The 20,446-nt window shown below is 38.6% G+C and overlaps 1 protein-coding gene across 2 annotated transcripts in view; it reads left to right on the top strand.

Annotated features, from left to right (window-relative positions):
• Positions 1-20,446, top strand: part of PTPRR (protein tyrosine phosphatase receptor type R) — a 162,820-nt gene that overhangs the window by 123,700 nt on the left and 18,674 nt on the right. For both annotated transcript variants that reach the window (XM_068935629.1, XM_068935621.1), the window contains 4 exons: positions 1,141-1,327; positions 8,047-8,131; positions 15,034-15,113; positions 17,325-17,462. In XM_068935629.1, coding sequence (XP_068791730.1) covers positions 1,141-1,327; positions 8,047-8,131; positions 15,034-15,113; positions 17,325-17,462 — 490 coding nt within the window. The remainder of the gene's footprint in view (positions 1-1,140; positions 1,328-8,046; positions 8,132-15,033; positions 15,114-17,324; positions 17,463-20,446) is intronic.

Genomic DNA, 20,446 nt, shown 5'->3' with positions numbered 1-20,446 from the left:
GTGTTGTGGTTATATATATGTGAGCATGGTACAGCAGCTAAGAGCTTGAACCTCACAATATTTCAGGAGAGACAATAATGTCTAAAGGAAGAAATGAAACTTGCATTGTCATGTGTCTTTCTGTGCATAGTTGCTTGGTAAATGCTGGAGATGTGTTTGTGCTGAGCAGGGCATCTGTAGCCCAATTCAGATATCTACCTAATTCATCTGATAGTTTTCATAGTGCTGAATTCTGATTAATAAATACCAAAACTTTAACTGATGCATATAAATGTGTGTTTAGTTACAATTCACCAGAGCATGGAATGATCATAATCAATATGCCTAGAGTTAAGGGTTCAGTAGATAACATTTGATTGATGAATAACTGGAAAAAAAATAGACAATTTTCTTAAATGTTGTTTGAAGAAAGTGATAAAAACTCTAGTGTTCATTCCAAAGATGCAGAAATGTGCTTTATTTATATTTTGGCAGCTCAAAAGTGCTATTGAATCAAACTTTGTTTTCGTGTAGAAATGTGAAATGTTGATGAATTTGAGAGTCCTGCAAGAGATGTTTCTTATTTCTGAACAACCCCATCTAAGTCTGTGAGCATTCCTTCTCCTTGTATGCAGCTCATTTATTGTGGTTTATTGTTTCTCCTTTACCTAACCTGAAACAGTGTCCATGTCTTGATAGCCACCATGTTTGTGCTGCCTTTCCATTTACGTCTGTTGACTTTATCACGTTTTTCCCCTCCATGCTGTAAATTTAGTGGTGTTTCCTATATCACTTAGAAATGTATTCCCTTTTGTTTCTGTGAAACATTTCTATCTTACTGACATTCACATTTGGCATCCATAAAGATTAATAGGATATAGTTTATACTTTTAACAATAATTCAAGTAGTTTCTCCCTAGCAAAGTATTCTTGTGGAGTCAGCTATTAGGTTCAAGAGCTAGAATGATCTGTAAAATCTTGGTTTCCTAACCAGCCAGTGCTTCCAGTGAAACCAGTTTTGCAGTCTCCCAAATCTTCTGGTGACTACACAGAAAATCGGGGTGCATTAATAACTCACCATCAAGTGCATATGTATGGCACTTATAATAAAACAGATCAGATAGGATGCTGATATAACTATTTTAATATTTTTTACTGCAGACGAGGATCCAATGTCTCTCTAACTTTGGACATGAGTAGTTTGGGGAGTGTTGAACCTTTCGTTGCTGTGCCAACTCCACGAGAAAAAGTAGCAATGGAATATCTACAGTCAGCCGGCCGGGTCCTGACAAGACAGCAGCTCCGAGAGACAGTTGCATGTTCTCATTTACTTCAAACAGAATTTATGGTAAGTTTAACAATAACTTTTAAATGAGAATTTGGACATAATTGGCACAACAGAAAAAAATATTTGGGTGACACTTTAATATCAAGGTACAAGTCACATCTGAAAGGCAGGTTAGATCGTTCCAAGGTGGTGTTTTATGTTTAGAAACTTGCACTCAAGTCAGATAAATACCTCAGTTATATCAATAGATAATACAGATTCCTCTTGGTTTCAAGTTCCGTTCATAGATGGGAGAAGTGTTATATTAGAGCTACAGTACAAACAACCAGGACAGTAATTTGTGATTTTAAAAATAGGCCTGGTATAGAGTTACATTCTGACCTGGTGGGGTGACTGTGACAGATTCAGAGATTTCATAAAGGCTGTGATGACAGAAAACACAGCAATAATGAGAGATTTTGTTTATTCCCATGTAAACATCACACATGTTTGTAATTCGAAGACTAAATTTTTAGTCACTATAAATGACTGGTTTTTAGAGCAGCAAGTTAGTGAACCCACAAAAAGAGAAGCAGCTCTTGATTCAGGCCTGATTAATCTGCAGCACATGGTTCAACATGTCTTTATTAAACTCTGTAACAGTGATGTGCCCAAGAGCAAAAAAGCCAAAAAGTCTCTTACAGATATATTTAATTTTAAAAAGAGTACAAAGGACAAAACTACTCAGAGCAGCCAAAAGGGGGAAAAATGCAGGGGCTTTGGCACGGAAATTATTTAAATGTTCTGTTAAACACTCAGGGAAAACATATAAGATTAGCAATCACTACTGTAAGAAGATCTGAAAAAGACAGGTATTGTGAAACAGCCAGAGAAAGGAGGCTGTTAGAAATATGAAGACATTGTTTACAAGAGAAATAGAACAGAGCATAAACTCAAGCCAGTTGAACGTGAAGGCTGAAGAAGCAGACCAAAAGAGATTTTGAAGTAGAAAAAGAATCATAGCTCCATTTTCAAATAGATCAAATAGCAGGAAGCTTACCAAAGACTACAAGGATCAATAGAAGATCAAAGAGGTAGAAAAGAGATTTGGAGAAGGTTAAGCAGTATGAGAGATGAATGCATTATTTGCATCTATGTTTACCAGGGAAGGTCTTACGGAATTTCCTGTTCCTGTGGCAGAAAACAGATTCAAGGAGATCACTAGAAGAGCTGTCTAATATTGAAGTGTCAGTAGAAGAGATTCTAAAACAAATCAATGAAATGAATAAAAGTGATCACAAGAATAAGTTGGTATTCCCCCAGAAGTCCTAAAGGAACTCACCTATGAAATTACTGATGTGTTACCTGGGCACATGTAACCTATTATTTGGGTCTCAGTACTAGAGGAATCAGAGGAATCAGTACCTCAGGGCCAAAGGTGACAGCAGTTTTTAAAGAAGGGTACCAGAAGAGATCCAAAGAACCGCAGACCTATAAATCTGTTGGCTGTATCAGAGAAATTGGTAGGAACTGTAATAAAGAAAGAAGCCATGAGACGTGAACACATGCAATGTAGTGGGGAATAATCAACATAGCATTTGTAGGATTGGAATAAATGGTTGCTTCTCAGAATAAAAGGAGGTTACCTGCAGAGTCTCAGGGGCATCTATTTTGGAGCTGATACTGACCAAGATGCTCATAAGCCATCTGGAAAAGGGAATAAATAGTGGAAAGGTGACAAAGTCTGATGGTGATACTGAATTGCAGGGGTAGTAAAATTAAAAATGGACTTCAAAGAAGTTGTGGGAGGATTTTGTGATAGTGATCAGGCAGATGAAATTCAGTGCTGATAAATGCAAAGTAATACAAATGGGGAAAAGAACTTTGCATACTTAGCTAGGTCATGAATCATTGGAAAATAAATAGAAAGCAAAACAGAAAACATCTTTATAACAGTGTAAAAATCCATATTGCATTCCCATCTGCATGCTGCTCTAATCTCTCCCTCTTAAAACACATAAAAAAGTATGACAAATGTAATTAAAAGCTAGAGCAGCTTCTATATCAGGAGTTATTCAATAGACTGGGACTCTTCTGCCTAGAAAAGAAACTGTGACAGTCTCTAACAGAAGCCTATAAAATCCTGAACAGCAAGAAGGTGAATACAGCATGGCTATTCACTGTTTTTCATGCTACGACAACAGTGTCAGTGAAATATCAGGTGGCCAATTCAAAACAAAAAAAGCAAGTCCTGTTCTAAGTTCCCTTAGATGACTTGTTGCCAACTACTCTCTGAATATACCCGTTTGGATGAACCTCACATAGCTTATTACCCAACCCAACCCTAACCTGACTTCCTGCAGTCTTATTTAACTTTTACAACCCATTAGCAAACAAAACTAAACAAGCAAAGTCTTGTAAGGCTGATTTAATAGGACAAATTTAATAAATAGAGCCACATAAAAATGTGTGTCCTAACAGGGCACGTAGGAGCAAGAAGACATATACAACCCCTTTGAGCATACTAGGGGTATAACAAAGATGTGCAAACATTTCATTTCATATTAAACATGCCAGAACACATGATTCCGTGGGGTTTTATTTTGTTTCCAATTTGCACTTGTAGGTGAGTGAAATAGATGATGAGTGCCATCTTACTCTAAAAATAATTTTCGTTATGAATAATTGCATCTCTCTGAAACAGTCCTTTTATTCATGTTTAAAGGCACAAGGTTTAAAGTAATTTGCTTGAGAAAAATTAAATCCCTTGGTTATTTTACCAACAATTGGTCAGACCGTGTACATGGAAAGAATTTTAAATATGCAACATACTTTTTTCACCATTTATGCCATCCATTTTCTGCTTTTCTGTTGCTTAGGCAGGAAGGATACAAGAAATAGTTTCTTCATGGGTAGAGTCGCCCCATTAGGAGACAGTTTGTATAGAGAGCTTGGCGCCTGGGTAGAATCCTAGTGACTTGAATCCTCTCACAGGCTTTCATTCATGGCTTTGGGGCCACAGATACTTGCATTTTATTGGTCCCTCAGGGGGCACTACATTGATATATGTTCAGTGTTTCCACAGCATTTTATTGAAAAGATCATAAGCTTTCTATTACATTTTTAAACCTTTTTTATATATGCTTTAAGTTGAAGACATTAAACAGTATCTGTTTAATATCTTCTTTGCTACAGACAATAGCTTCAGCAGGAACTTTAAGCATGCAGAGAACGCAGAGTATAACCCTCACTCATTCCACTAACTCAGCTTGTTTTAAGTAGTTGTGAAAATACAATACGACACTCTTCTTGAGACTAGATTTATTTCCCAGGAAAACCTTCCAAGTATGCAAAAAATAGAGAAATGTTCTAAGTTTTCAGTGGAAAATTAAAACATGTCCAGTTTCAGATTATTTTTAGTGTTTTAATTGTAAAAACTGCTAAGTTACTATCAAAATATTTTTCCACAATATTTATTAAGACAAAAGAGCTATTTTAAGGTTTTTTTAATGTTGACTGAAATCCAACTAGTTTTACTTGGGAGAGTATAGCTGTTTGACAATGAGGAAGAAACAAATTGCCCTGGATATACTTCTTTGGAAGCCTGAGCTACTCATATTCAAAAGATAGAATGTCTGAAGTTGATAATAGAAAAATAAGCCTCATATTCCTGAAATGTTAGAATGACAGAAAATACAGTCCTGCTTGGAAAAGGGCCAGACTGTCAAATCTATAAAATTTGGTTCTAATCAAAACAAAAGGATGGGGATAATAAGCATTTGCTTGAATTTTCCTAAATTTTGCCACATTTTCTTGAATGTTCTCAGGGACTTAAATCCTATCTCTTTGAGTGTATGAATAGCTGTAGCATTTTAAAGGCTGATATGAGCCCGAATAGCCCTTAGTGAAGAGTATCTGTCGCTCAGATAGGTAAACAACTGTGAAGCAACCTAGACCATCAGCAAAGACATGTATGCGTATGTATGTATAGCTGCATGCATGCAGCTGAGCGCATGAATGCGTGTCGATTATAAATTACCTATAATTATTTAATTATCTACAATAGGTATATATGTCTCTTTAATAAAACAAATTGATATATGTTCTCTACATATGTACAGATTCTGTATATATGTATGCTAATTTGCAAACTTTCATGCAAATAAGTGCCCTATATATGGCTAGGATCCACTGTGTATTGTCAGATTGTGTCTGTGCCCTTGTCTCTACAAGCACTTACTACTGGGAGGAGTCCCACTGGCTGGAAAGTATTTCCAGGATGTAAGTGATTAATATTATTAATTGACCTTGCTGGCGGAGAGAAATGAGTTTCTGTTTTCAGCTCTGTGGCATTTATCCATCTGTCAGTAACTGACCAAGTTACAAACAAACTATTATAAAATTTCAGCAGGCATCAATGGGGATGCAACTAGAGAACTAGAAAAGCCTCACTGACCACAGTGGCTCTTGTTGTGTAGACAGAGGACTTTTTCTCACACTTCTTTTTCTAGACTCCTTAGATCACAGACGTAGATCACATTAAACAAAGGTTGAACGTATTGTTCTTTCTCATTTAGTATATAGTTCAGCAGTGAAGCCTTTTCAGAAACGATACACCAGTGATGTTTATACTAAGTCAGAGCTGAGTCAGGGAATATCTAGCTCGCTGGCAAGGATGCAGGCCCAATCAAAGGTGCATATAACCCATACTAGAGCCAGTTAGGGCAGTTCAGACCCCAAGGGGTAAGAGAAGAGTCTCCCAGAGGTCACCACTGAGAAGGGGTAAAAGTCAGAGGTGAAAATGTAAGAGCAGCGAGAGGTCATTTATATATAAGATAAATAACCAGTTCCGTGGAGAAGGATGAGACATCAGAAGCAGGATGGAAGGGAGAAAGATGGCTTGACCTGAAAGAAAGGGATGAGATTTATGCAGAAGTGGACCCTTTAAGCAAGAAGATCCTGCCCTTGGCACAGGAGCTGTATAGATGGCATTGCAGGGAACTGAAAAGGGAACTTGCATGAAGTACCAGCACAGGAAGCAGTATTTTAGCGGTACTACATTCACTGGCCTGAGAAGAGAGGCAACAGCTCATTCCTCTGAGGAGCCAGCTGAGGAGCAAAGAAGAGATTGGAGAAGAGGTCAAGTGAGGGAGAGAGGAAGAATAAAGGAAGGCCCACTGAATAGCTGGGCATCAGGCTAGAGAAAGTGGAGATATGAAAAACACAGAAGTTGCATCCTTATGTACCAGGGTGTTTAGAAACCAAGTTGGGAAGCAGAAAGAAGTCAAAGCAGTTCATATTGACTGTTCTACATCTTGCTTAGCTTTGCCTTCTCTTCAACCAGAAAAATAGAAGGGTGGCTTTCCCTGCTTTGCAGACCTATGTACCTAAGATCTATGTACCTAAGATCTGCTCTTGAGTGCATCCTAAGTAATTAGAGGCCATGTCCTGTTCCTCTGAGAAGAGCCTGCACCAGCCAGTAATGCTGCCTCCTAAGCAGACACAAAGCTTGGATCTGAAGGGTTGTGGCCACACATGTCATCTGTGCCAAAGACCCGAGGAGCTTTCTGGGCCTGTAGAGGTAGAATTCAACCAATTTTGGTGGAAAATGCTGAAGCGTATTTTTGCAGTGGTACCTGTCAAAGGAGATTTGCACTGGATAATGTAAGAACATACCTTTTGTGCCTCTTCAGGTTCCTGTGCATCTATAAGAGGAACGCATGTAACAGGCCACAGTCTCTTTGGGAAAGTGTCCCAGACCAGGAATGAAGTTTTCCAGTCTGTAGTAATAACTGTATTCTTAAATAGAAATATTAATTTACTGAAGAACAAATCCTAGCTTACATAAGATAAAAAAAATTTCCAGTCAAAAGTGAAGATTTGAGTCAACTGAAGCATTTTCTCAATTTTAGTTTGCCGGATTATTTTGATGGTAAAGTGTTCCCCAGAATCAGGGGAAAATACTACATGTTTCATTTTGCCATTTTTCAAAGGGTTTTTTTAATTCAACTTTAAGAACACTAACAACATTTCCAAACCTCAAAGTCAGAATGATTCTTCTCCTCTTAGACCAAGTGAAACATTTTGTTCAATCAAAAATTGGAGGATTTTATCTTTCATTCTGACAAGCAATTTGAAAAACAGTAATTTTACATTGATCTGGATTTTATCATTTGTGTTTTTGGAACTTCAAGCAAACTGTGATATTAGTTAATGCACATCTACGGATGTAAAGAGTGTAACATGGTTCAGTGGTTAGAAGATCAAGATCAAAATCAAGAGAAATAGCTTCAGTTTTTTATTACACCTTTTGAGGCACTGCATGAAATGGAGCAAGACACTTCATTCTAATAGTTTCTGTAAGAAGCAAATAAGATCTTTAACTGACATTGTTAAGGGCTTTGCACAAAATTAAAAAATATATGCTTGCCTTATATTAATATTTAGTTATTTTGAGAGTTCGTGCTCCAGTAGGTAGAATCTTGCTCTTTTCTGCTACAGTATTCTACTTTTCAACTCCACTTTTCTAGAACTATTGTGTATTTTAACCTGTCTCCTAATCCGATAAAAACTTCGCTTTTAATAATTCATCAGAAGTGTTCCTTGGAAGTCAACCCTTCAATATGCAACTCCTGTGTTTATTAAAGGAAGGGTGTTGACAGGCTTGAGGTGGGAACCACTTTTTTTCTTAATAACTTTGATGTCAAAAGACAGTTGTGTAATAGCAGATGGCCTTCTGGTGATAATTTCCTGCGTAGCTCCTTTGGAAACACCAAACTGATTTAATTTATTTTTTACAGGAAATACCAATGAATTTTGTGGATCCCAAAGAAATCGACATCCCGAGTCATGGAACTAAAAACCGCTATAAAACAATTTTGCCAAGTAAGTGAGTGAGCCCATGGGTTCCTACCTATGAAATTTAGTCCTGTTCTGTGAATATATTGCTGATGTACATTTATAGAAAATCTGTCTGTCTTTATCTTTCAGCATTCTGTACCTATTCATAAATGTATTTGTAGTCTATGCAGCAAGAGAACAAACAAACAGTGTTGTAGGACTTGCAAATGCAGAGCGCTCACTGGATGCCTTAGTAGGCACACACCTTGGCCACATCTCAACTGCATACTGATATGCAGCCTGGGTGCATGCTGGTTTTATCTAGAAGAAAACTCAGGCAAATGGGTAGAGAGAGATCTGCCATGCCTAGCAGTAGCTATCCCAGTCTGGAGGATGAGAGGACCAAGCTTGTGGGCTGTATCGCAGCCCACACCACCTTGCAGTATGTACCCGTACCCAAACAATGAAATCTCTCTGAATTGGGTCAAGCTGTTTGGGATCCTATCTAGCCTTAAGCGATCCCGACTAAAAGAACCAGTGCATCCTATCCTTTTTGTAGTGGACTTCCAACTTCATACTTTTTTCCCTTCCCAATGCTCTGCCTGGCTTTGTTGAAATCTGTTTACATTGGTAAGAAAACTGCTCTTAACACCTTACTGTCTCATAGTTGCTGTAAACTTCTTCTTGTTTCATTATATTGGTTTTGTATTTTTATTAGCCCAAATTATTTATTTCTTCTCTTAGTAAGAATTGCTTTGCTATAATTAGAGGTGATTGATTGAAAACTTTTCAGTGGAATAGTTTTCCTTGAAAATACACGTTTCTCAAATGGAAGTATTTTTATAACATTTAATTGGGGGATAGTGTGATATTCTGTTTCTCACTTATTAATTATTTTGTTCTGTGCAGAGTTTCAAAATAGATTGTAGAAATATTAATATTACAGTAAATACAGAAATGAATAGTTGTGTTTTTATGATATTTTGACATTATCAAAGTAGAAAAGTTTAGTCATTCAAAATGTTGTGGGAGGGTAAAAAAAATTTAAGAAAAACAGAAAAATTTAAACACATCTTTTTGTTTAGGTTTGGAACACATCTTTTGGTTAGGTTTAAATTGACAGCATATCCCATCAGCTAGAAATTTATTTTCTAATCATCTCTAACGTACTTGTAGTCCAGTGTTGTATGGTAATCATGCAAATTCATACACTTTAAATGACAAGATTTCTGTCTGTGAGCCTGAATGCGTTGTAATTTGATCACATCCTACAAAGACCTTGCAGTCAAATTAATGAAAAATGATGGCTTTCGGCAGCTCGATTAGTCTCAGAAACGTGATACATATCTGGGAAAGAAACTCACTGTGTGAAATGCTCACTTCCCTTCAATCAACAGTAAAATTCCCATTGACTTCAAGGTTATTTCATCTATTGCAAGGAAAAGGCTGTGTGCAGTGAGCGCAATAAATGGATATTTGAGGGAATTAAATAAATGAAAGTAAGTGAATGCAAGTTATACACCAAGTAGTCAGAAAATTAAATGACCCTTAGAATTTGGCCCAGTGTCAACAGGATGTATACGGAGGGCGAAATCCTGACCCTGTTGACGAAAGCAGGAGTTTGCCATCAGCTACAGCGGAGCCAGGATATCACCCAAGCCTCCCTCCTTTTTACAAGCCAGATTTTGGGAATGAGCTCTCCCTTCCAACCACTTCAAGTGTCAGAGCTCCCCCCACTACCGCAAGATACGCCTTCAGAAACGCCTTGTAAATGCAATGCATCCTATTTTCCTGCAGCATGTGTTTTGAATTGGGTCGTGGCAGTCGGACTGTAGTTGATGCTGATGAGTTTTGAGAGTCAGAAAGCCTTTGTGTTTTCATGTGCAGTTAACTGGGATGTGCAGTTAACTCCGAGGCACGTTTTCAGTCAAAGCACACAGCTACTTGCTGACAGACACTGTGACCATCATTGACAGAAATCGAGAGGTCTGTTGTGTGTTAGCACCAAACTTTTTCAAAGCAGATATTTTCAGGATTGAGGCACATGCTCATAATAAATACTCACACACCCCACACCCAGTCCAAAAGAGTTTGGAAATGATTTGAATGATTAAATAGAACAGCTTTGCTGGTTTCCTGCTCAGATGATATCAACCTACTGCTTGGTACGCCAGCGTCAGCTTTTCCATTCCCAGTGCTGGGTGCGTCTCGTGTATCAGAGCACCTGCAGTGACAAGTAACGTTTGAATTGATGGATTATCTCCTAAAAATGCCCTAGCCCTGCAGCACCACCCTCTGCACTGTGGAGAATGTTCTCGTTTTCTGAGAGATAAGTCTGACATAGATAATTCTGTGACAGGGTGCATGAGGGCAGGTTAGTGTTACTAGATAATGCTCAGTCAGACACGTTCATGTGAAATAAAGTGAATGCCTAATGAAAGTTAGTTCTATATGGAAAACTATGAATTGCAGGAAATATTACATTTCTAGGAAAAATGTTTCAGTTGCAGTGTGAAATAGGCAACACTCATATACAAATGCTAGGATGCCTCTGTGAGCTTTCTAAGTATTATTTGCTTCATAATAGCATGCTAATAGAGCTAACCAGATCAGCCTTTTTCAGTGTGAAATCAGAAACAAGATGCTAAACTGTTCCTTAAAAGTATTTCCCCTTCCCTCCTCTCTGAGATGCCACCCACCGGACCTGTTTAACCCCTCTCCGTATCTTTGGCTACATTCCCTCCACCATCCTCTTATAGCATTTCTTTCTTCCTCTGACCAGCTTGCCAGTCCTACACTCATACTATCCCAGTCTCTCTCCACAACTGTATCCTTGCACTAGAGCACCAGCCCTGTTCATCCTCTTACTTCACACCTTCACCTTTCCAAAATCAAACCTTTGCCTGCTGTCTCCTGCAGCCCCTACTACATGTCCCCATAGCAGGACATCAGCTTTAAAGCCATGTATTTTTTCCCTTCCTACATCACTTTTCCACCTCAAACTAAAAGCAGAATTCTCATGCTGCTTCAGAGCACATGTGGGATCTTGCTTACAAGGGAGCCAGTGGCCTAACATAAAAGCCAACAATTCTATGGGTATCCTCATGTGCGTCACACATTCAAGGTAACCCAATGTCATTTCTTACCTCTTTCTAAAAAGTACCCTCAGGGCAAAAGCCTACACGGAAAGCAGTCAGTGCAGAAGAGCAGATTCACAGTAAAATGCAGGTGGAAAGCACTTGGCAGGTCAGACCCACAAATTCACAAGCTGTTGTTTAAAGTGCTTGTGCTAAAACTGGCTCTCTGTTTAAAGACAAGGGGAAACTTAAATCTAAATTGTGTGAGCAAAGTACTTTCTTGTGCGGGCTTCTAGACAGATGCTGGGAGACAGTTTTCTTGATGTTGAGAATTTTGAAACCTCCTTGTAGTACAGTCCTGACTTTGAACTTTATCATATTTGCTCCAGTCCTGTTCCCTAATGAAGACAGTAGGATCACCAGCAGGCTCACAAAGACTAAAGAAAAAAATCATATTTACACAGCAGAAGGAGAAAAAATGTTTAGTCTTAACAGAATTCAACATGGATTCATTAAAAATTTGTTTATATTTCCATGTGAGTTGATAAAATGTATTCTAGTTGAAGTCAACGTATCATAACTGCTATAATATTTGTAAAAGTCTAGTATTATAATATTTAATCTGTGTTAGACTGCACTGTTAAAAATACAAATGGATATTAGGCAAACATTATTCTTAGTAGGCAAGAAAGATTTCCTTTGCATGAATGAAACTTCATTTTCTAATGCTGAAGGATGTTTTAAAATGTAGAAACACTCAGCATTATAAATCTGTTAGGTTTTCCACTGGGAAGTCTTGGATTGTATTGGAAGTACTGGGAAATGATTTAGATGAGATTAAAAAAGTGATGCATAATTTACACGTTTTATACATGATGCATAATTTACATGTGTTTTGAGCTAGTTCTATTATTTGCAAGGCTAATTAATCCCTACCTGGCATGGATTGGAAGTAGAATCTGGTATGGTTCTTCCACGTTCCCTCTTACAATATTTACCAAATAATACCGATATCCATAATTCATGTATAGACTAAAAGCAAAGAGGCAAAGTAGGGGTGGATGAATTTCAAAATATTTCAGTATCTGAAAGATTCATGAATCTTTTGAGCTGAAAGTGTGACAGCAGTCTGCCTCAAAAAATGTTCACCTTCCTTTCCTGCTCCCAAAACTGAAATACCATAAGGACAGTCCTTCCCACAGTATTTCGGTCTTTCTGTTGGTAAGGCAATTAGGAGTGAACCAAGAGTAACAAGTGTCTTATTCTGTAAATACTGCAAGTGCAGACATACCCATGCCCTAAAGAATTTACAGTGTAACAGCAGTCTTAAATTAAAAACAAACAAGCCAAATTCTATCTGTAGAATACAGCCTTTGCAATAAGATGGACTTGGATCTTCATGACAAAGTGCCATTCATGGAGTGGATGAATCTCCAGTATTGATGGCATTTGGGGAGGCTGTCTGGCAATGCCACCCTTGCTATGACACGTGGTCCAGCATGTTCCCTACACTAGGTGTTCTCATGGGGGCCAGCTACAGCCCTTTTAACGCCCTCATATTCCTCCAGCCTAGTAAATTCACACCAGTATTAATTTGTTAAAGATGGAGTTAGATGAAGTTTCTTTTACTCTAGTGGAGAAGCTACTCCAGACTTCCTAGGTACATGGGAGAAAACAGCAGTAATTTTGCCTCAGTCAAAACTGTAGAAAGTATTTTTTTATTTGTGATTACAATACACTGTACTTAAAAGCTCTACTGCCTTTCAAGACGCTTTGCAAACACTAATGAATTCAGCCTTGCAGCCACCATCTGTGTCTTTCTGCTGTAGCTTCAGACTCTGAGACTTTACCATCCTTGACGAAAAGACTATTACCTCCAAGGTATCTGTCATTCAGGAGTAAGCTAATTATTTCCATTTGTATATGATGACTGGTTAGTGGCTCTAGATCTTTAGCAGTGCTCAGGCTTTTCTCATTTCAGAGCTGAGTTTACAGCATTTATCTGTTTCATAAATGATCATGACTGTTAATTTATAAAAATATTCCCATTCCAAAGCAGTGATTATTTAGTTGATTTGACTTGGAAGAAAGTAACTGTGAAATTGATTTAGCAGCTCCTTAGTATCATGTGAAATTTATCCCAGGATATGGTAAATAAGCTGTTGAGTCTCCTTGGAAGAGGGTTTTTAAGGTAGGGGTCAGGCTACATCAGAATCACAAGCATTGTGTGAGCTAGAGGAAGCGGGTGTTTTTTCAAGGCCACGTAGCCTCAGGCCTTTGTGGAAATGGCTAATAATCACTCTGCTGAAAAGGAATGAGAGGTTTCCTGTCCTCATATTGTTAAGGGGAAAAAAAGCTGTAAGTGAAAAGGTTGGGAAAGCAAGTACAAAGATATTTTAACACAAGCTCACTAGGGTTCATGTTGTGCTGTTAACCCAGAGGACAAGAGTTCCATGTGCGGACTTTGAACTAGAAGGCATACATTCATTTACACATTTTAAGAAATATGCTTTCAAAACATAGGCCTGGGCCCTGCAATGACTCAGCTCCCTTCCCAAGAAACTCCTGTGACCCAGCTGCTGCGGGAATTGGACATAAAGTATGTTTGGGATCACCCCTCCTCTTCCTTTATATGCAAAGGTTTTATCTTGTTCTTAGGAACGGAATGAAAAGTCAGAAAAGAAATCCAAAAGCAACTTCGTGAAGATACAGTTCTAGTAGGAAGAACAGCATATGTACATCAGTTGTTATCTCTTTGATGTAAACAGCAGGACCACATAATAAATAGTGTTATCAAACTGTGCTGCAGTTCAGCATCCGTGTATGTATCTTTAAACACCTTGCCTGGATTCCACTCAGTAAAGCAGCTCTCCAGAGACTGTTTCTAAACTAGGTGTCTGTGAGTATTGTCAAAAAAGCTGCTAGTTCTGTTTAATTATTTAAGCAAACTACCAGAAGAAAAGATTTTCTTTTTTCAGTACAGGAATGTTTCCATATCATTTTGTTAGAAGTGGACTTTTTTTTTTCAGAAAAGGTGGGGAGAAAGTCAAAGTAGGAGCCCCTAGACAGCCACAGCATGGGCTCCTCACTCCCCTCCTCCTCCTGCCTTTCTGTGACACTGTGTAACTGAGAATTTACTGGCTTATTCCTAAAGCCTAATACATGGGGGACCCACTTCATCATGAATGAGCAAGCAAAAACTTCCTTTGCAGGAGGGATCGAGTAACCCCCAACTCCATGCTCAACGTAATTGCCCTGACTGCATTTGAGATCATCCAAGACAGTGAATGAAAGAAGAGCACGAAGTAAAAAGTTCCTATATTTTGGCATCATTTCTCCAGTGAAGGATATGGATCACTGAGTCCAGCCTCTTGCAGTAAAAATTACAGTGATATAAAAGTACATAGCTGATTTCCCCAGGCAGAAGCGTCAGTGCAAGGGCTTTTCCTAATTTAAATCCAACTGTAGCCACTGGAACAATACAGCTCTGTGCAAAGATATCTAAGTGGCATCGAAAGGAATTGTTATGCAAAGATACGACAGAGGTTTCAGAGACAGTCTAGGCAGGTCAGCTTGATACTCAACACAGGCAAACAAGACCTTGCTGAACGTTGCTCTGACCTGAGAGCGTTGTTCAAAAGGCCACAGCTTGCTGAGATGCTTCAGCACAGCCCAGCATTGTGCAGTGTAGGTTTACCTTCGTTACATGTGCTGATCTTTTGCAGAGGAAAGAATTTCATGCGTAATGTTTTAGTGTTTGGCAACTCCCAGGTAACAGTAGATTATTTTCTTCAACAAATCTTTGATTCTTTATAGAAACCTTCTAATTATGGGTTTTCTTTTCAATTTCCATCTTCCTTGTGCTCTTAGATCCTCTAAGCAGAGTGTATTTGAAACCAAAAAATCCATCTGACTCCTTGAGTACCTACATAAATGCTAACTACATTAGGGTAAGTAAATGTACGCTCTTCATGTGCTTTTGAGACGGTATTTGATTTTCCACCTGAATAACTGATTTTGCCAAGGTGCCACTCATTTTATTCCTACCCATCTTCACTGATAAATCCTAATCTTTTTGTCCACGTTGGTGTGATAGAAATAGTCTCATGAGCTGTTTGTAGTAAAGACCACATAGCCATGAATGTACTAGAATGGTTGCAGTAACAGAAATTATTTATTAAGTAGTTTATTAAAAACATTAGGAAACACATGCATTACTGTTTCTGTTTATTTCAATATTTATTGTTTTAAATTGTCCTACTGCCTTATAGTAGGGAAAAGAGGTCTACATTTTAACTTTGAGCGAGATGCTCTGTTTTGGCAAAGAAAAGAGTAGAGTCAACAGCAATATAAGCTCCATGGTTGCTCACTGTGGTGACGTTGTCTCCAAAGAATTCCAGTGGTGATGGGTTTTTAGTACAGATTATATAAGTTGACAGTCCTGAAATCATCAGTTAAGTAATTGCATAAGTACTGTAGCAAGTTTGCGAAAAGTGGCATAATCAGATGTATTAAGTATACACGTTCACCAGCGTGCACTCTTTCACATATTTACTCGCTATGTGAAATGATTACATGGTACAAAGACTTTACCAGCATGAATCCTGTTGGAAAGCACTATTTCTAAGTGTCAAACTGTGAAATAATCCTCAATGACTACAGATGGAGCCGTCTTAAACTCAGTGGCACAATATATGCTGAATACAATACTAAGAAACTACTTTAGGAATGCTTTAGGAGTGTATTTCTCTACCTGTAAAGTTTAATGTTTTAATTAGAGTTATGTGCCAGATCCTCAGCTGGAGTAAATGTAATAGTGCAATTGAAATTTGGCCCCTGAGCTCAACAGTAACGCTGCTTATTTAAACAACAGCACCTGAATATATACGTACGCATCCGCCATGCCCGTTACCCTGCCTCACCTTACAGGCTGTATGTCCAGTGTTTTGCAAAGACATCACCACGTAACTAAGCAGAGCGGTTGTCTGTGAAGAGCAACAGTGCAACTCTTCACTCAGCCAGGCCACCACATTTTGAGGCCTGTGAGCTGTTCCTTCCCCCCATGCCACCCTCCAGGAGCCCAAAGACGATGCTTTCTCCTGATGCTGCCACTGGTAGCATTGTCAGCAATTTCAGAAAAAAATCCATCTCAGCAATGAAATGAAATTTCACGTACACGTATGGAATATCATTATGCTCACTAGACTCCTGACACAGCTATCTGACAAAGTACGTCCAGGCAAATTGTTCAATAATAAGAGGACTGTTTATGCCAGCTGAGGATCTATCCTGTTGTTTCATGCACTGGATAATGTGCAGATAAGTGCTGTCAGGGCAAAAGCACAAAAAGAAGGCCCATGGTTATAGGCTCCTGCTCCACCTCCAGCTCTTTTCCATCCATTCATTTCTTTCGGACATCGCCAGTCTCTTCTGACCTGCATTACTGTAGAATACCGTGTCACTGCACAAGTTCACAAGTTCTCCTTTTCACTCGAAAAATAAGAGAGTAATTTCTTGTCTTTCCCATTTCTTCCTGCCTTTCCCTCCCCCCTGATTCCACACGGTTTACCCACCCTTTCTTTGACCGCCTACACACTTGTGTGTCCCAGGACACCCTATATTGATGAGTTTTCCCTCATATAAGGTCTTACTAAAGATTCCTTTCCCTTAGCAGAGATGCAAAGTAAAGCCTTTGTCTCCACAAGTACTCACATATTTTTAAATTTCTTTTCCTGTCATGATTTTCAGAGAAGCCAGTTTTATATTTCTCTCTCATTTGTGTCTATAGCTCATTGACTGTAAACTGTCTTGTAAACACTGCAGCAATGCAAATCACAGATTAGAGTACCACTGGATGATGGAAAGCCCCAACAACTTGGGGAACAGAGTAAGCCAGAAGAAGCCAAGGAAGCAGGGAAATTTGAAGGGGACTGACATATTCTCAGGACCACTGCAGTCCATTTAATCAGTAGCTTCCAGAGGAAAAACTGTTCTACTGAAAAATTTCTGATCTGCTCTACTATTAGTCATAATTGCTTTCAGTTCAAATAACTTTTGTCTAGTTCTAGATTCTTCCTTCTTCTCTTTTAGAACATTCACCTGCAATCTTGGTCAACCACATGAATTTAAAGTAAAAACTGTTGTGTTTGTTTCTCAACCAGGGATATGGAGGTAAAGAGAAGGCTTTCATTGCAACTCAGGGACCCATGATTAATACCGTGAATGATTTCTGGCAGATGGTTTGGCAAGAAGACAGCCCTGTCATTGTCATGATCACAAAGCTGAAAGAAAAAAATGAGGTATGACAACTGAGAAATTATTCCAATGGCTGCAACCTGTAGAAGGAATCTTAGTAGGTATGGAAGAATGCAGGCAGATACCTGGCTCTACGATACTGTGGTAATGGGCGCTGTGAAATGTAATGTTATGTAGCCAAAAACACCAGTTGTGACTGTGAAGCAATCACAAGAGATGTGTTGAGGGGGGGGAAAAAAAACAGGATTCCATTTTCTACATTTGTCCTGTTGGATTCATTTTTTTTTAAGAAACACCTCACTTACCAGTTGGTCACCTCTGTACTTACTTATTACTTTCTGTTATACAAAAAATAGATGTGTAAATGGATAATGTTATGATCGGAGATTTCCTGACACGGTCAGAGTTTGCACTTTGGTATAATGGCAGTTTTTGAATACATTCCAGGTTTTAAAAATGATCAGGTACAACCCACAAATATTGCTTGGGCTCCCAAATGCCAATACCATGAAGAGATTTAGCTAGAAAGGAAATACGTCTCTTTATCTTAATACCAAGTACATGTGACAATTGAATTTCAATTGATAATGGCCAGCTAACTCTACATTCTGTGGCTTTCGGATGAACTCCCAACTACATCTTCAATAGCTTTATTTAATATTCATATATGTTGTTCGCAGGCTTTCCCTGGTGGTGCCAGAATCCATATTTGTTACTGCCAGACCTTAAGGGTGAAAATGACTCCCTTGTGCAGAGGGTCAACACAAAGCCCTATTTTGGAAGTTTGAATGTTACAGAAGTGTTTTTTAAAGCTTCTGTGCAAGAGAGAAAATGAAGGGAGTTTGAATTATCTCCTGTGCCTAAGCTGACAGATTTGGTAGTACTTCCCAGCGCCAGGTAGGTGCCTCGACCGTGTCCCAGCACCATGTCAAGGAGGCACCAGGCCCACACTGCCCCTGCTTCACTCACTTCCCTGCCCCTCACTCTCAGATGCACATGGGGAAAGAGAAACCAAGTATATCCAGGCCAAATTTCCGGTCTGAGTGATGAAGGGACTGAGATCCTGAGTGCATTCCCACGGCACAAACTCATTGCTCAGTTGAACTGTGGGCTCAGTGGACACATGCTTCCTTCCTTCTGCACCTGACCACGGCTTGGTTCTTCACTGCTGCAAGTTTTGGATTCTAGCATGAACTAGCTTTAAAATCCAGTGGATTTTAAGAAAGCTGTATGTAGAAAGTAGGTTCTGTGCTGTAAAATATCCCAAGATGTATTTCCAAACCAAGTGGCATTTTGAAACTGTAATCTCGTCAAGCAAGTGTCCAGAAGCCTACATTAAAGGTTTATTCCTGTAAAAGTGGGAAACTTAACCCAACCTATCAGACCAAAAGAATAAGTATTTCACTAAGGAAATACTGACTGTTTAAACACTTACATCTGACACTGTGTAAGAAGAATGACTTGAAAGAAATGCCCAGTGGTTTCCAACATGTCAGGAAACCCTGTGTTTACCTGAGTTACGCAGGCCCTGGGCTCTAGTGTTTATCCGCATTGTTGTGGACTGGCAGTGGTAATTTCCTCCGAATAGAAAGGGTGGGGAATCTCAGATAGTTCCCAGGCTATATAGAGAGGCTGTGTTTGCACAAGCTGTCCTGCCCTGTCTAGAAACCTTAGGAATTCTCCTACCGTTAACTGATTGCTCCCAAAACTTTACTTGCTGCTGAAAAGAAAGCAGCTAATGGCTGTGCTCAGCATATTAACTTATCCATTAAGGTATTTGTTGCCTATCGGAACGAGAAGAACTTGTTATTTTTTCCTTCTCTGTTCTTTGCAGTATTTCCATCATTTTCAGGGAGGTGTGTTTGCGGTATACACACATACAAATACATTCATATTTAAAAGCGTACTCCTATGCCCATCCACCTACACCCTCTACCACTATATGTTCCCTTGCACCACCACACCTGATTCTTAGGTTTATTCCTCAGTTGTTATAATATCACTTAGTCTTCATTTGAGCTATAATGTGTGATGGAGCTTGTAAATGAGAGACACTTGAAAAACAGTAATCTTAACAATAAATTAATTTCTTTAGCATAAGTAAAATTATTTGTGACTTTAGTGTCCTGGTTCAATATACTGATGTGATTAATTTGAAAAAAACAATGGGAATTATGTGAAATGATGATAAATGTAAGTTTGTATGGAGTTAGTTCCTTTCATAAGATGAAAACCTTGGTTAGGACTTGCTGTGGTAACTTTTTTTGTAAAATGAACGAAGATATAATATGAAAGTAGAGTGGTGAATAAAATATTCATTTCAGCTATGTGACAAAATTTGGAGTATTGAACTACTTTCTGAATTCCTTTTCATTGTGAAGGCTGGTAAACAAATGGAGACTGATTTGTAAGCAAGAAAAATGCTAAAGGAACTGCAGTTTGGTGCGTATTTTAAGCAGAATCTATAAAACCTGTACGTTACTACACAATCTCTGAAGAGATTGGATCATCCACCTGTCCACATTCTCATCTAAGGAGAGTGCAAAGCAGTGGAACTTTTTACCTGAATAAAAAATATGAAATTTGCAATTTCAGGCTCTAATTTTTGGATCAATGTGAGGGAAAATTCATCTCACCTAGTTGTCTAGGTACCCTCTCTAGTGACTAAAGAGCAGTAGTCAGCTTCAGAGGGTGATCCATTCTATTTGAAGACAATGAGACAAATCACTCACTGACGGTTACCATCCCTAGTCCTACAGTAATATTTTAGGACCTGATCTTGAAAAGCTTTATCTATGAGGCATGTGTAAATTTAATTTAATAACAGATAATTTAGCCAAGACAACTGAACAGTAGAAATTAGACAAATATCTAGAATGAGAATACACTAGTTTATAGGCTTCTGTTGTTGCAGCTGTCTTTCATTTTGTTTGCCTTCAAAACAAGCTAGCAACATGACGTGTTAGCCAGGAAACATATTTTTGAAAGCATAAATAAAGATTACAGTGCAGCATTCCACAAGAAGAAA

This window comes from Struthio camelus, chromosome 1, assembly GCF_040807025.1.
Source record: "Struthio camelus isolate bStrCam1 chromosome 1, bStrCam1.hap1, whole genome shotgun sequence".
Lineage (NCBI taxonomy): Eukaryota > Metazoa > Chordata > Aves > Struthioniformes > Struthionidae > Struthio > Struthio camelus.
The sequence above is the reverse complement of the archived record's forward strand: the minus strand, read 5'-3'. Positions and strand labels throughout refer to the sequence as shown.